The sequence below is a fragment of the Chroicocephalus ridibundus genome, chromosome Z (genome assembly GCF_963924245.1).
Source record: "Chroicocephalus ridibundus chromosome Z, bChrRid1.1, whole genome shotgun sequence".
NCBI classification, from domain to species: domain Eukaryota; kingdom Metazoa; phylum Chordata; class Aves; order Charadriiformes; family Laridae; genus Chroicocephalus; species Chroicocephalus ridibundus.
In genome coordinates, this window is record NC_086316.1 from 43618342 (window position 1) to 43634224 (window position 15883).

A 15883-nucleotide genomic window follows, 5' to 3' on the forward strand; every position below is an offset into this window, starting at 1 on the left:
CTAGCTAGCTTGTGCATTTCGTGACACAGTGAAGTAAAACAGATCGACTGAAAATGGCACTTGGGATATTTCTGTATCTATAGCTTCAATATTTTATTTATGAATTTAAAATTCCTCCTGTACTATATCCATATTGCTAGACCACAGAAACAGTGCTTTGCTTTTGCATATTTATGCAAATTTAGAATTTATTAATTTAGAGAGATATTTGCATATTAATTTAATTTAGAGAGATAAATTAGAGAAGGGACAGATACTTCTAGGAATAGGAACACAATTGCAGAACAAAGCACCGTTTTGCGACTGCCTGCTGGGTATCCTGTCCTCACCACTCCCTCTTAGGTCTCATCAAATAAACCATCTTTTATTTATCTCTGTGCTGTTGAGTTAGGACAGTTTGACTGAACCATGGCCTGCCGAGCAAGCACTGGTTGCGTGGCACTGTATAATATCACAGGCACTATCTGTTTTGCAGGATATACCTATGTCATGGCAGTGCTAAATGACACATTATACTTCATGTCAGCACCTGAGATTTGACTGACAAAACTTCTGTAACAGTGGAAAAAAGGGAGATGCCAAAGACAAATTTCTCTTTCATGACATCCACTGAATACACAAGGGATTACCTGCACATGAAAGCAGAAGTCTGGTCCATGTAGGCATCGCACTGGCAAATACCGCAAGATTTTTGTATGGCTTGATTCAAACCTGAATGTTAATGTGAAGATTTCAAATTGTTTTCGATGTTGCTTATTATTTACTTGCATCACATAGGTAGAAACACAAAGCTTTCAAAGAAAACAAAGGTGCAGACCTTTGCAGTAGGAGGGGCAAATCCCAAGTCATATAAAAACAGGTTTACATGCAAAAGTTTGGGAAAATTTTGTTAAATCTCAGAGAAAAAAAAAGATGGGGGGCTATATGTCCAAAGCCTATAACCTCTCTTGGCAGTCCAAGCTAGTCACTACCACAAGAAACACAGAGAACAGAGGGGCAGGATAAGGATTACTGACAAACACCAACTCATAAACCTGCAGCCACAAAAGCAAAAAAGAAAGCGAGCACATTGGTCTGAGCAGGAACTCCCTGTCTAGTGGGACACATCCAGTCCCGCATGAGGCCATTCCCATTCAGGTCAGGAGCTGAAAGCCAAATGTCCCAACTCCTATGAGCAGAGAGCTGGTGTGCGTAAGCAAAATAAGTTTGTCTCTCTTGACAGCTGAACAACACTTCATTAGCCCCATAAGGGCTTCCGGAAACTCTTTGGGCACAAGAATTTGATGGGCAGATGAGAAACCACACAACAGAAAGAACACTTGTTAGAATTAACTCTGCTTTACTAAAACACTAGATTTTGCTACACGCAGAGTCTGAAGGTGATACTGCTTTGCTACTCTTAGCAGTTTTACAGTTGTGCAATGGAAATGTAGCAACAAAAATGTATAAAATCATAAATTGAAGCCCTTCAGTTACCTGGTATTTTTAAACTAAAATTTACATTCCAAATTACTTAACAGCTGTATTTCTTTAGAGTGCAGCAAACATTCCACAAAGTACTTTATTGACTAGAGATAGATCGCTGGCATGATTTTAGGCTCAGTCTGTCTAAGCATGACAAAACAGTAATCAAAACTGTAACATAATAATAATTCCCTTTGAGGGCATTCCACACCTTTTAGGCAGAGGAGCACTTTGTAGTTCCCATTCACAGTACGTGATTTATTCTAATGTGAGGTCAGCAGCACTATTTGTGCTTTGCTGGATGACGTACTTAGCCTCTGGCTGTGTTTCGGTCAGTAAGGAAATGCTGTTTTGGTAGTTGTATTTGCATGCTGTTTGACCCTATCACAACTTTGGTATAAGCAATTTACATTTGTGGATATATATAAACAAGACTAAGTGTAGGGATATAAATTAAAAAAACCCCTCAGTTAAAATATAGCTGTTTCCAACGAAATCCGAGTTTTAAGCCTGGCTTCAAGAAGGTGAGAAGTCTTGACTTCCGTCAAGAAAGACAGATGCTGGTTCTTCTATACAGAGCCCTGCAAATCTGGCTCCTTTGGTGTACCGATTTGAATCTAGCTTTTGCCTTTTCAGTTTAAGCTGGCATTTTAACACCGTATGTTTCTCAGTTACTAGTGATGGGATAGTGAAACTTTGGGTCATCGTGTCGTCCGTGAACATAAGGGATATTTTCATTCTGCTGGAAAACGGCAATGAGATTTAAACCTTACGGCGACCGCGTGGCCTTGGGACTCTTATCTGACTGCTGTAGGGGGGTGGGACGTGTTTTTAAGGCGCAGTAGTGCTCGTACGCCCCTACCTGCGCGCCGACGGAGCGCTCTGCCCTCGCACCTGCAGGGGGAAGCGGGGGCCGGCACCCGCGGCCCTCCTGCTTTCTCCCGGGGCCCCCTCGCCACGGCCGGGCGCCCGCCGGGGCCGAGAGCCGCCACCTGCGGCCCGCCCCGGCTCCCGGCTGCGCCCGGCCCCGCGGGGCGCCGGGGCGGAGCAGGGCCCGGCCCGCCCCGACCAGCCCACCGCCAACTTTGTGCCGCCAGGTCGGGCCGCTGCAGGCTGTCGCTACGTCTTGTCCCGTCCCGTCCCGGGATGGATGCCGAGGCGGCGGTGGACGAGCTGTCCCGCCTGCGCGCCCTCTTCCTGGCCTGCGACGCCAGCGGCTCGGGCCGCATCGAGCGGGAGGACTTCGCCGCGCTCTGCGCCGAGCTGCGGGTGCGGCCGGCCGAGGCCGAGGCCATTTTCCAGCGCCTCGACAGCGACCGCGACGGGGCCATCACCTTTCCGGAGTTCGCCCGCGGCTTCCGCGGCGCCACCTGTCCGCGGCACGGCGGCGGCGAGCCGGAGGGGGAAGAGGAGGAGGAGGAGGCGGCGGCGACGTGGGCCGCCGCGGGGCTGGAGCAGCCCTGGCGGGACTTCGAGGTGCGGCTTGGGGACGAGGCGAGGTACATCCCCAGGTAAGGCCCGGGCCCGCCGCCCCCCGCACTGTTTCCCCCAGACCCCGGGGGCAGCGGGAGGGGCGGCCGCCCCGGTAGGCGCGGGGCCGCGGTCGGGGGGTGCCGCGGCTGGGCCCGGCCGCGGGGAGCCCTGCGGCGGCGACCCGCCCCTGCCGCCCTCCCGAGGGGGAACGGCCCTTCTCGCTGATGCAATACCCTGCCGGCGAACGGCCCCGCCGCCGGCGCTCGGCCTGACCCCTCGCCCTGCAGGTGTGTAGAGCTCTCCCTGCCTCTGCTTCCCGGTTTTGAGAGTTTCCAGCTGAGTTCTTTCCAGCCGCTTGCTTGGCCGCCTCTCCGCTGCTCTGCCGGGCACCCACGTGGGAAAGTCGGGCCGGCGAAATGCGGGGGATGCCAGGCGCTGCCCGCTCCGCACATGGAACTTTTCTTCCCCCACCGCTATCCCTCGGCCAGCCCCCAGCATCTTTCCTGCGCCCCCGTCTTCGTTTCCGTGGTAAAGGCAAACCAGCAGCACTTCTGCCTCCAGGTTAACGCTGTTCTTAAGCTCAGCTCTGAGGCGGAGGAGCTCACTGAAGTAAATCCGTGAGAGCCCTCGATGTCAGTGAAACAAAGACAACTGATGGTAGCTTGGTCTGGGATTGCACCCGATTACCACAGGGCTGTCACTCCAGAGCTGGTTCCAGTTCTTGGTGATGCGCAGTGATCTGCATGAATCCTGAGGTGCTCACACTTAGTGTGAAAATGTTTGCCATAAAAAGTACAGAGCGATTCTGCTTCATTTAGAAATTGTAATTTAAGCTGGAAAGCAAGCAATCCAAGTTTAAGGGCTTGGCAGCTAGTTAAGAGGCAGTTAAAAAAACATACGGACGTGAATATATCCAGAGAGACAGTGTCAAGTTGCAGTGGGTCCTGGCTGTGAAGAACAAATGATAATAAAAAATTTCTGTGTAACTTTTTTAACAATCGAGTTGAATGTGCAGTTTGTTTTACTGGAGCATGTATCAAATCATTAGCAAATTCTTATCATACCAGTCTCTATATAATGCACCTTAAATTCTTCTCTACTGCCAATAATTTGGTTCTAGCCACTTTTAAAGGTGTGTTCAGGTTGTGAGGTGAAAAGTTTCTTCAGAGAAGTTTTCAGTTACTAACCTGCTATTTGTGCACAGCTGGAGTTGCTTGGTCTTTTCTTTTTGGACTGGAAGGGTAAATAACATGAGTTAGTCTTACTGGACTGCTCCATTCCAGACAGATCAGTAACTTCATACAGGTCTTTCTTACATGGTTCATGATGCCTTCCTTGCTTGCTTTCTACATGATGCCTTCCATACTTGCTTTCTACAGAGAGAGAATAAAAAAAAAGGCTGTTTGAAAATTTGCAGAAGCAACTCATAACTTAATGTAAAGCCAGACAGAAACTCCATAGGAGATTGAAAAAATCTGACTCACGAACCGTGGTGGCTTGTGAAAGCATCTGTCTCCTTTTGATAATAAGCCTATCTGAGTATCTTGGTTACTATGTTTGCAGCAGCAGTTTGAATGTAGTCCAGTTGTTTGTCAAAGAGGATAGTAGGAGGCAAGGGGAATGGGAATAGCTTCTGTTGGCTTGACTGTGCAGACACATCCTTTAGTTTTGTTAAATTCATCATGACACAATTAATGTCATTTGTGTTATGAGTCTTATACATCCAAATTGCAAACAGAACTACATTTTGATAGTTAAATACATGTGTATCAGATGTGCAGTAATTTGATGTAAATGCTTCCTATTCATGTTCAGCTTCATAAATAGCTTTGAACATCCTTTGTAGTTGGCTGTATTTATTAGGTGTGTGCCAACGTCAGCTGAAGAACAGTGTGCCCTTTGTTTTCTTGTTCTTTCGCTTTCCTGTCCTGAAGAGCTAGAAGCAGGTCTGTGTTACAGCTCAACTTTTTTCCATTTGTGTCCCATGCCCTTTTTGGTTGAAACATACGTGTAAGTTTTTTTTCATGTGAGTAGTCCCACTAAAATCATTAGGACCACTTGTGTAGGTAATGAATATATTGAAATTGTTTGAGCAGTCTGGGCATAGGAGAGATATTAAGGAAAAGACTATAACAAAAACACACAAGTACAAGCTGGTGCTTCAAAAAAGTTATTTATCTTTTTATTTGAATTACTTTTTTTTTCATTTTTATCAGGTTTTTTTTTTTTTTTTTTAGAGAAAGGCAGTACTTTGAAAAACAGTCCTAGCTTGGAACACACCTGCATCTTCAATACTATAAAACAGTTGGTGTCCTCACATTGTGGTTTATTGCTCTTTATATGTTTGCTTTAAGATTGACTTTGAAAACAGTGAGAAAAGTAATTACAAAGCAGAAACTCCTCAAACCCAGATAACTGGACTTAGTTGTCTGTATTTTTTGTCTTGATCATGTGTGTTTTTTATCCTGATGATTTTGCGTGTCAGTCCCTCAAAATGCTGTGCTCTCTGTCCTCAGTTTAGCAAAGCACTGGCACAGGTGCTTTCATGCTATTGTGCTTTATGTAGAGAGAAACAAGGAAGTAGTGAGATGGAAGATATGAGATAAAGCAGATGGAAGTGATGAGCTAAAACCAGGGCTGAAGTCGGGAGAAAATTACGCAGTAAACACCTGTGGTCTCTGTCATTCCTGAGCTTGATTGAGTGCCTGTGGAAATCAAGGAGAAATTTTTCACCAAATCGGTACACATAGTTCAGCCTCTGTTTCTGTGACTGGGCTTTTAAAAGCCATAAATAAGCTTCCATAATGAGGTGTGAAACCCAGTAACAGATCAATATCCTGACCCAGTCCTCAGTGTAGTAGCAGACATTAGATGCAATGTTGTTTACTGCCAGGTACTGCCTCATTTGAGGTACTAAAATAAGCATATACAACAATAACTGTATTTTCAATTTAGTTAATTTTGGAAAAGATAGTTTTACAGTGGGATGGATCATGCCTTTTTGTAGTTGAGTGTATCAGTTGCACGGTTCTGTTAGCTTATACTTTAAAACATCCAAGTCTGTTCTGGAGCTGTGGTTGTATTGGTTGCAGTTAAACAGGAAGAGTAACACCACTGAGTTTCTTTTCACCTTGCTCCTTCTCTCCCCGTCTGAACAGATTTTTGGGACTAAATTCAGTTAGATTTCTCGGTAAGGCGGTCACTGTGAGTCAAAGTATTGTTTGCCTTAGTCTTTACACATGCTCAGTGGGCAATTGTGACTGTAGCACAAAAAAAAGTGGAAAGTCTTTCCAGGCTGATGACCTAATATAATGTGTGAGGTCAGATTCGAGTGGAATTGTGTAGAGGGCTGGGTTGGGTTTTTTTTGGCATTCATTTCATTTGAAATGCAGCTACCCTTCTGTGTTGTTATATTCAATCAGGTATAATGAGTAAACACAAAAGATTGCAGTGCCTTTGGTTTATATGTAGCGAACTGCCAGCTGGAGTATGTATGTGTGAGCCACAGGAGATCTGTTTTATTGAGAACCCAGGCATGTCTGTTAGTTTCATCCTTTAAGAAGTATTTGCAATAGTACAGGAGTGGACAAAAAAAGTTAAGCAACTTAACTTTTTTGGTGCTTGAGGCAATGAGTGCTCCAGTGTACTGCTGGCTCTGTGAGAGTTTAGCCCTTGACCGTGTTATTGGGTGTTTTGTTCTTTTTTAATATGTGGCCAACCTCAGAGCTGTTTGGATTTCAGTGGTAAGACTGAAAGGTTCCTGCCACACTCCTAATAGGCATGTTCTCCTTTAAGCGTGTAGGAAGGTCTTCTAATGGCAGTGCTTTTCCATTCCTCATCTTGAGCAAAGAATGATCCAACATCCACTGACACTTGAAGAGAAAACCTGTACTTATGAATGCTCTGACAGTTATTTATGTCTGTAAATTACAGGAAAAAAAATATTCCTAGAAAACAGATTTTGAAATTTTAGCGTCAAAGACCTTCAATCAGAAAGAACAAGTAATTAGGACTATGTCTGCTATGTGCGTTCTTGTGTATTGTGGGATCACTCTGGCATAAACTATACCTCCTTAAGCGCTACCAGGCAACTTTTGTGTGATACTTCGCAAATTGGGTGATCTGATTGGAAAACGAACATAAATTGAGCATAAATGGATGGATGAATCTGGAAAAGAGAGTTTGTATCCCTGTTTCAAGTTAAATTCTGCTTCTGAGAATCCTCTTCCTTCATTGCTTTGCTTTTTAGTCTTGGGGTCTGTTTTACTTGTGTGTCTTGTACTTTGGACCAAGCTGACTGTTCATCAGACTCTGATTTCAGTGTTTCCAGACTGAGATTCTATGCATTGTACACTTCCAAAGTTTCATAATGTGATTATGATAACAGTTCGTCCCTAATCGTGTAATCTGGAGCTGTATAGAAAATGTAGATCTGGTGGAAGTGATAAAGTGAGAAGAGTGTGCTGGTTTTAACATGAGCTGTTTTAAACTGTGGAGACAGGCCGTGCTCATGGGATACACTGCTGTGCTACAGCAAAGGAGAGGGGCTCTGCTGCATAAAAAATGTCCAAAACCTGTCATGCTCTTGCCATCATGAGCCAGGATGGATTTTTGCCACCATCGACTCTTGTCAGCAATTTGTGTTTCCTTCCAAGAGATGATGAGCCATGATAGCAGTAATGGAGAGATTTCCTTGGAAGTCAAAGTGTGTTCCCCCGGGAAGGGGATAAAGGCAAATCCTGAGGAAAAACGAATGGTGGGTCACCCGTTGTCACAGTGCTGGAGAGGGGATCTCTGCTGTAAGAATGGTGTCTTGTCTTTTAATACATCTCACAAGAGGGGTTTAACAAATGTGCTCTTCTGGAAGTGTGATGGATGCCTTTCTGTGAGCTAGAAAACTTTCTGAGCCACTTTACGTTTTACTGCTCTTCTGTTGTTTGCCAAATAACTTAAGCACTGTAGCATTCATTCTCCTGGTATTTTCATGTCACATGATCATTTGTCATAACCATATCCTTTGGAGAGTTCTCCTTTTCCACAGACTTTGTCTTTCCCTCCCTGTCCCATAGTCTTTTCCACTCCTGCTCCACTGGCTACAAATCACACCTCTGTCTTTAGGAAGTGAACAGTATTTATTCCTTGGAAACACTGAAAATCCCTTCTGTGGCAATCAGCCCCTGGTCACACTCTCTCATCTGGGGGCTGCAGATTTGTTCATCTTCTTTTGATATGGCCTTTTTCTGAAGGGGCAAATACAGATAAAGAAAAGGTGGTATTAAAAAACCCCATAGTTTGAGGTTGAGTTCTTCAGGTTGAGAAATACCTTGAATTTTACACCATGTCAATGTTTCATGCAATCTGTTTTTCCTTAAGGCATTTGATCTAGTAGAAAGTGTTAGGCACTCAGCTGTGACAGAAGTAGATCCTTTCCAGTTTGAAATGGATTTGGTCGATCTTTTCTGATGGCTGACATGATCACATATTGAATGTGTTTGCTTTTCAGAAAAAGGTATTTATCTCTTGGTGGCACACACCGGCTATTGGCCTCCAGTGTAAGGACAATCAGTAGGTGCTTGGTGCTTGATCTTTCTCTTGCTCCGACCACCCAGTTCAGACCTTCCTGGCTCAGACCACCTTGTATTCATCCCTTCATGCCCATAACAGATCAGAGCTGCTATGAGTGATGAGAATAGTTTTACAAGCTCACCTACGCTGCGAAGAGGCAACTAGAATAGTTTTCTAAAACTTAAGAACGGGAGCATATTATGAGCATGAAAACAAGTTTAAGTGTAGTGGTGATTATCTTTGCTTTTACCTGCACCGACAAAAATAGAAACTATATTTTTCCAGTGCTTGAAAGATGTCTGGGTCAAGGAAACAAAGAGAAAGTGCTTTGCGGCCTTAAGTCTGCAGGTAAGAACGCGGATAAGAAAGAAGATAGAAGTGAAGACAGAGGTCAGTGATTGGCAAAGGATGGTGTTGAGAAAGATACGGATGTACGCAAGAAGGACCTACGAAAACAGTCTTGCCTGGGAATGCTTTGGTCTAGTTTTCTTGCCTCTCAACACAACCCTTGCCCAGCTAAGCCTGCCACAGCCCTCGTGCTGCTCCTGCCTAAGTGAGCTTTTACCTTGCTCTGCTGCTTTGTGCTCCCCAGAGTGCTCTGCACGGTGGGCCCTGAAATTGTGCTGGTCGCCTTGTTGGTCTCCACCTTTCTAAAGCAGACCCAGGTAAACATGCGCCAAATAGCAACAGCAGAAGTGCTGAATCTTTACCACGTGAATGAGGGAAGGTGGTATTATAGCATCACTGGCACACCTTTGACTTCCTTCAGTTTTCCATTAGCTTATTGCACTTGGTACACCTTTGGTGGAGAACTATACTGAAAATACCACCCTTGGGGTCACACTAAGGGGCCCATGTCACAGAGCATCCTCTCTCTGGTAACTACTCTCCCTGCTTACTGCACGGGGGTTGGACTAGATAACCTTTAAAGGTCCCTTCCAACCCAACAGATTCAATGATTCTATGATTCTGTGAACACATGTAAGATACTGAGCGACTGTAGAGTTACTTGTCTTTGATGAATTCCATGAGCTCCCTCTGAGCTGCATTCAGAGTGTGGATCCCTGGGCAAGTAGTCACTGTACATCCAGCAAACGAAAATAATACTGTGAGTTGATCTGAATTAGCATAGCTTTGTGGGTTAAATGAAATTAAGCCACTTAACAAAATCTAAATATCTGATATCTCTAATACCAGTGTTGTTTTTATTATTTTTATATTTTTTTTTCCTCTCTTCTGTTCCACCTGTATTCTACCATGGTATTTTAAATCTATCGTAATACAAATTGCAAAAGGATAGACTATTCAGAGTTCAGGAGTCAGCTTGGCAAAATCCATTTGTGAAATCTTCCTTGATAAATAATTTTGAATAACTAACGAATTTGCAGAAAAAAATAGCATGTATTGAAGAGGAACTGGAGACAAAAAAACAAATCGGGCAATATTCATTGCGACTGATCTGTCCTGCCGCAGCAGTGTCACTGATATTTAGCAGAGCATGTGAAAACAGAGGAGTGGTTGAAAATGTGGAAAGAGACAATTCAGAACAATTCCTCTCATAATCATCAAATACTTACTGCATGTTGATATAGAGTGTATGCTCCTAAAATCCTGTGTATCTAAAATATTATCACAGCGTTCTTGCTGCTAGTTCATCAAGGATACTTGGAATGCTTAAATCAATAGCAGTCATCCCACTTCATGAAAGTTTTTTAGTTCTTGGTGAACGCATGAGTGATTAAGCAGAGTTCCATCAATTTTTTTGCATTACTTTAGTTTCTTCTCTGTTCCCTTGTTGTTGCAGTAGTTGTTGAGTCATATTTTTAATTAAGACTTCCTGTAAAGTTCCTATAGAAGCACTTAGATCAGTGTCACTGAGCACTTCAGTGGTCAATTTTAATCTAAAAAAGCCTTCCATGCCCTTTCCAGGATCCTGCACCGTTGTGATTGTTGTGTGTCTTGCTTTGCTTCTTAAGCCTAAGTACTGCTTCATGAAATGGGGTCCCTGAGATATTTTGAATCCATCTGGATGGTAGCTAAGGAGGACTAATAAATATAAAGAGGTTTTTGTTTCACAAAGGGAGAATAAAGTCTCACAGTAACTACTTCGTGCGTCTGGCTACTACTGCATATTAAAGCAGACTTAGCTGTATGTCAGAGGCTCAGCAGCATGGAGATACTGATTTCTCTCTTTGGTTCTGGTATGTGTATTTGCATACGCTTTGAAAAGAAGCTGTGAGAAGGACTGTCTGTGGTATTCTTGTGAAGCAAAGAAAAGTTGCAGAAATACATTACAATATTCCACTACAAACGTCTTCTGCTCCTGGCACAAAATACAGTCAGCAAAGGCCAGACTAATTGTTTGATTATCAGCTCCCGTCAGCGTAAGACGCTATACCGTCAATTTTGTACTCCATGAATAATCTGTATGGTAGGAGGCCTCTGGTATTAACATTATGTGTATGTTATTTCTGAACACCGGATTTGTAGTACAGTTTGAGGTACAGTGTAATTTTATGGATGTAGCTTGATTTGATTTAAAGGCAGCAGTTGATTAATCCTGGACAAGGCGGAGTGAGAAAGATACGAGTACCAACATAACCCTATAATCTTGTGAAAAAAGTTGTGTAGGTCCTTAAAGATCCAACCCTAATTCAGTGACCTGTGATCCTAAAAACTTTTGCTTAAGTAATGAATATTTTGTGTTAGCATGAAGTAACAAGTAATTTTCCTACTGTTTGCTTGCTTTCTAGGAAACGAGGTCCTTAGTAACCATCTTGTTGGTGAAATTTAAACGAAATTTAAAGGAAATCAGATGTCAGAACACAGATTTCATGTGTGTATTTCATATTTCTAAAAAATTATAGGTGTTGACCTAAATCATGCTGAATTTGTCTACCTTGGAAGATTGATTAACTCTGTCCATCTCGGAGTGGCTTGTGACATTTCTGTTTTATGTGCAACTCATTTAAAGGACTGTGTGTATATTCCCACTGTTTGAAGAACTGACATTCTTCAGCAGCTAATTCGGCATATGCTCAATATCTGCTTCTATCTAAAATCTGAAACTCTTCTGGAATAGTTTATTGGCTGTTTTGGTGAGCAGTTTGCAGCTCTGAAGGACAACCGCTGAAGCGCTAGGAATTTATGAAATGCGGCATACGTTACCAGCTCTCAGTCCAACTATCAAAACTAAACTGAATTTCAAACAGAGAGACTAAGGAGAATCTACATTTTGTAATGTTTGAAGTACAGTCAGGCTCCAGCTTCAAGCCTACCCGATGGTAATGCAAGTGTAGTAGGAATTCTGTCAATGCTAACACTGAACTTACTGTTTGTGCAGCTGTGTGTCCTTAGAAATCAGTGTCTAAATGCTACAAATCTGCTGTATGCTTGAAATTTAACTGAGATCTGATGAACCTGAACCTCAGGGTTATTTTGTGATACACAGTATCATCGGAACTGTTCCAAAAGTCTGTAAACCCTTTAGTGCAGAAATCTTCTATTTGTCTGTATGTTGTAATAGTACAGAATGAAAAGAGGGCAGATTTTAAGTCTACAATTTTTTTTTATTTTGTTTTTTTTTTTTACTAGTTTTAATTATTTCTGGTGGTGCTGATAATGTCAGTGTTGTTTTAGCACAAAGCTGTTGCTAAGGAAAATGTCCTTAATTTTTTTTTAATGCAAATTATTAATTGAGTAAACATACATTTAGGGAGTTCTTTAATGATAGATTATTTATACATAGTATGTAGCATCTGATCATTAGATAAATTTGCACATTATTGTGACTATTTGTGACATTTTGAATTTGACATTACTCTGTTTAAAATACGTTTTGAAAAAGAAATTGTGTGTGTACATTGGAAGACATTCAGAGCACTACATTAAGTTCAACTTCTGGAAATACTGAATACAGCTCAAGCGTTGGCCTTTGTAAAGAAAACCCTTTGTGAGGCAGAAACATGTATGTACACAGAAATGCCCTGGCATCAGTAAATCTGTATTTCTTTGTGTTGCTGCCATGTTTCTCTGTATTGAAATGAATGTCAGCATTTCAGCTGCACACAGATTTTATTATGTCCTGAAATACTTCAGTTGTTTTAAATGGGAATCTGAGCTATAGTAACAATTATGGTACTGTTGTAATAAAATAAGTTATACCTTCAGTGGGGAAGTCACATAGCAGACTCAGAGTGCTGCAATGTTGATAGTCTGAGCTGTGGAATTGCCTCAACTGGGGGAAAAAATGCATGGAATATACACTGATTGTTGATGTCATGAATATGGTGAAGGTATTAAATAGTACTACCTCCATAAACAATAGGGAAACATCAGCTGTCTAACGAGGAGGATCATTAAATCAGAGTTTAAGTTTTCCTTTAACAACAAAAAGAGGTCATGTATTAGTGATATGTTAGATATGGTATTAGACTAGAACTTGCAAAACATTAATTTTGTTTGTGTTTCTGCTACTGATACGCTGTATTTCCTCACTCCTGGCCTGCTTCCTCCACCTTTCTAGACTTGATCTTCCTTTTTGCTTTTTTTTTTTTCTGTTTATGTTCTTGAATACCTGTTCATGTTCTGGCATATAGTCTATGTGGCAATCAGCTTCAATTTTCCTTGGGACTGATAAATCTGTTACAGAATTTTTTCTGGTATATTGCCTTCTGGTAATCCAGATATGGGAACCTAGCTGGCATGTAACACAAAGGGTTACATGGCGTTACTAGTGGTATGACCAGAAATCAGTGCTTTTTATGTAGTCACCTGTGTAATAGTGTTTTGGTGCTTATGCTATACTTTGTTTTTATATCTTGTCAAGATTCTTTGCTTTGACAATCAAAACTGTATACAACCTATGTAGATGAGTCCAGATGAAATGTAAATCAGAATATACTATTCCTGCATTGGGGCAGCTTTTAAGAAGCAGTATAAATTTCAAGAGTGCTTTTAATAAATAAAGGATCTACAGAAACTTTTTTCTTTCTTCTAGATGAGATATATCTGTTATCTTTCACATGAGAATAATATACAGAATTAACTTCTTATAACAAAGATTTTTTTTTTTTGGGGGGGGGTATAAAACAGGGATAGGGTTATGAGGAGTGCAGTTGGCTGGACCAGAATAATTTGTTTTAAAACAAAGAGCTGTATTCTCATTTTCCCTACAGCTCTCCCGTTGGCACACACTGATACAAGAGATGTAAATACTAGAAGTCCAATACCTGAGGGAACATTAATTTTTTCTTTTTCTTGAAAGAGATATGATCACCTCCGTCTCCCCCCCTTAAACATCCATTTGGCATTCACACCCATTTTATTTCTTACCAGCCTCCTGAAGTCGTAAACTTCTTCATGGATTATGATTAAGATTAGAGCTGCCAACAAACTTGAGATACGTTGTGGGTTACTCCAGTGGCATGCTCTTCAATACACCATGAATAGAAAAACAAAAAATTTATTTAAGCTAAAAAGTTTTTTTTCTACACTAACTATATTAAAGTAGAGAAGCAGGAAAAGTAAACAGTATTTAGAAGAATTCAGGTCTACTATGCTGAATGTTCAAAGTCCGTATCTAACTTCCTAAATTTAAAAAAAAAAGTGTGTAAAAAGGGAAATACCTTAATTTGTAATACACTTTTCAGACCTGTTATAGAACATTGTTCCAAATAAGTGCATTAAAAATAGCATCTCTGTTTTTTTTAGACAGGAGCAGGTAAGCGTTCTGTATCAGAACATACACATAGCGGAACCAAGATTAATCCAGCCCTACGAACATGTCATTAAGAACTTCATCCGAGAGATCAAGCTTCAAAGCACAGAGATGGAAACTTTGGCCATCGCGGTAAAAAGGTACAGTGAGTTATGTTTATAGTTCAGTTACGCAGTTACTTTTTTCTCTTATTGCACTTCGTTGGGTTAAACTACTGAGAGTTAATCCGAAATCTCTCATGTGGAGTATTTCCATAAACTGAGTTCAAAGGTTAGTTTATATGCACACACATGTGCACACAGAGCAGCTTGCAAATTATTCCATGTTCATATTTTGGATAAGTCCTGGACTAAATTTTTGCAGGCTGTATTCTTATTTTTAATATCATAAACCATTTTGACTCCTCTGCCTTGGCTGTAACTTTGAGTTTTAGCATACACGCCCATTTACTTTCATTGCAGAAAACATATTTTTGCTTTTTCAACTTCACGGGGTGTATTTGCCTATTGTAATTACTCGCCATTTGCAGTCTCGCATCATTAATGCCAAAGCCAAACAATTTAGCTCAGGACAGAGATCTTTTATGTGTGGATGATGCAAGTTGCTGTAGTTATCCTTTTGAAGTCTCTTCATAGGATAACCAGAAGGGCCTTTTATCTCTGTAACTTAATTTTCAAAATGCAGATGTGATGTATTTCATACTAATCATCAGCTGTCAGCTACTATTTAAAATATAATTTGCCTGTATCTTCAAATTAATTTGTGATTTTGGTTCCCAACCATACCAGTTTCAAGGTCTGGGCAATGTTAAACTCTTTCCATGTCTGTCTGTCTAATTTCCTTCAGCTGAGGTAAGCAGATGTGTTTCACACAACATTTCTGTCAAGCCAGACGGCAATTCCTAAGAGAGTATTTACTTTTAAATTTTAGAGCTCAGGATAAAGCGGCAGTTCAGCTCAGTGAGTTGGAGGAAGAGATGGAACAACGGATCCAGGCTGCAGAACACAAAGTTAAAAAGGAAGTGAGTATTTTATATTTACAAAATTTCATAATTGCCAAACTATCAGTGGTTTTAAGCAGGACTGATGGCCAGGTGTTTTTGATCCTAATGGACTGACTCAAAGCTGCCGAAGGTGGGGCCTGGATGAAAAGAAGCTATCTGTGAGATTGAAAATGTACTCTCTCAATGCTTTCCTCTAGAGGAATGGCTGCTCAGATGTAATAAACTAAGAAAAAAAGTCTTTCTTTTTTTGTGAGAACATGCTGTCCTAGAGGAATTTATTTTTGAGACCAGTATTGGAAACAGATTGGAGAAAAGGACCTTTCACCATAAAAGAATGGAATCTAGTTCTCCTAGTAGATGAATTTATGTAGAAATTAATGCTTAGGTCATTTGTTCCTAATTTGTATATCTGCCTGGAGCAGTGATCATTCTTTCCTCCATTCTCATCCTGCAGCTATATTTTAAAGAGTTGCAGACATAAGAGAGGGTAATTATGATGGCAATGTGTGAGGGCCTGGACCTCCCAAAGTTGATGGGAAATTCTGTTTCAATGTGCTCAAGTTCTGGACGTTGTTTCAACTGGTTTGCAGTCTTGGTGGAGAAGTACAATAATCTTCTTCCCCTTACCCATTGAGAGATACATTAGAGCCACATGTAGC

General features: G+C 41.4%; 1 protein-coding gene across 1 annotated transcript in view; it reads left to right on the forward strand.

Moving 5' to 3' along the window:
* Positions 1 to 2593: 2593 nt before the first annotated feature.
* The window catches only part of RASEF (RAS and EF-hand domain containing), a 34100-nt gene continuing 20810 nt past the window's right edge, over positions 2594 to 15883 (forward strand). The window contains exons 1-3 of the mRNA XM_063321022.1: positions 2594 to 2975; positions 14215 to 14361; positions 15152 to 15242. Of these exons, the coding sequence (XP_063177092.1) occupies positions 2611 to 2975; positions 14215 to 14361; positions 15152 to 15242 (603 nt within the window). The 5' untranslated portion in view covers positions 2594 to 2610. The remainder of the gene's footprint in view (positions 2976 to 14214; positions 14362 to 15151; positions 15243 to 15883) is intronic.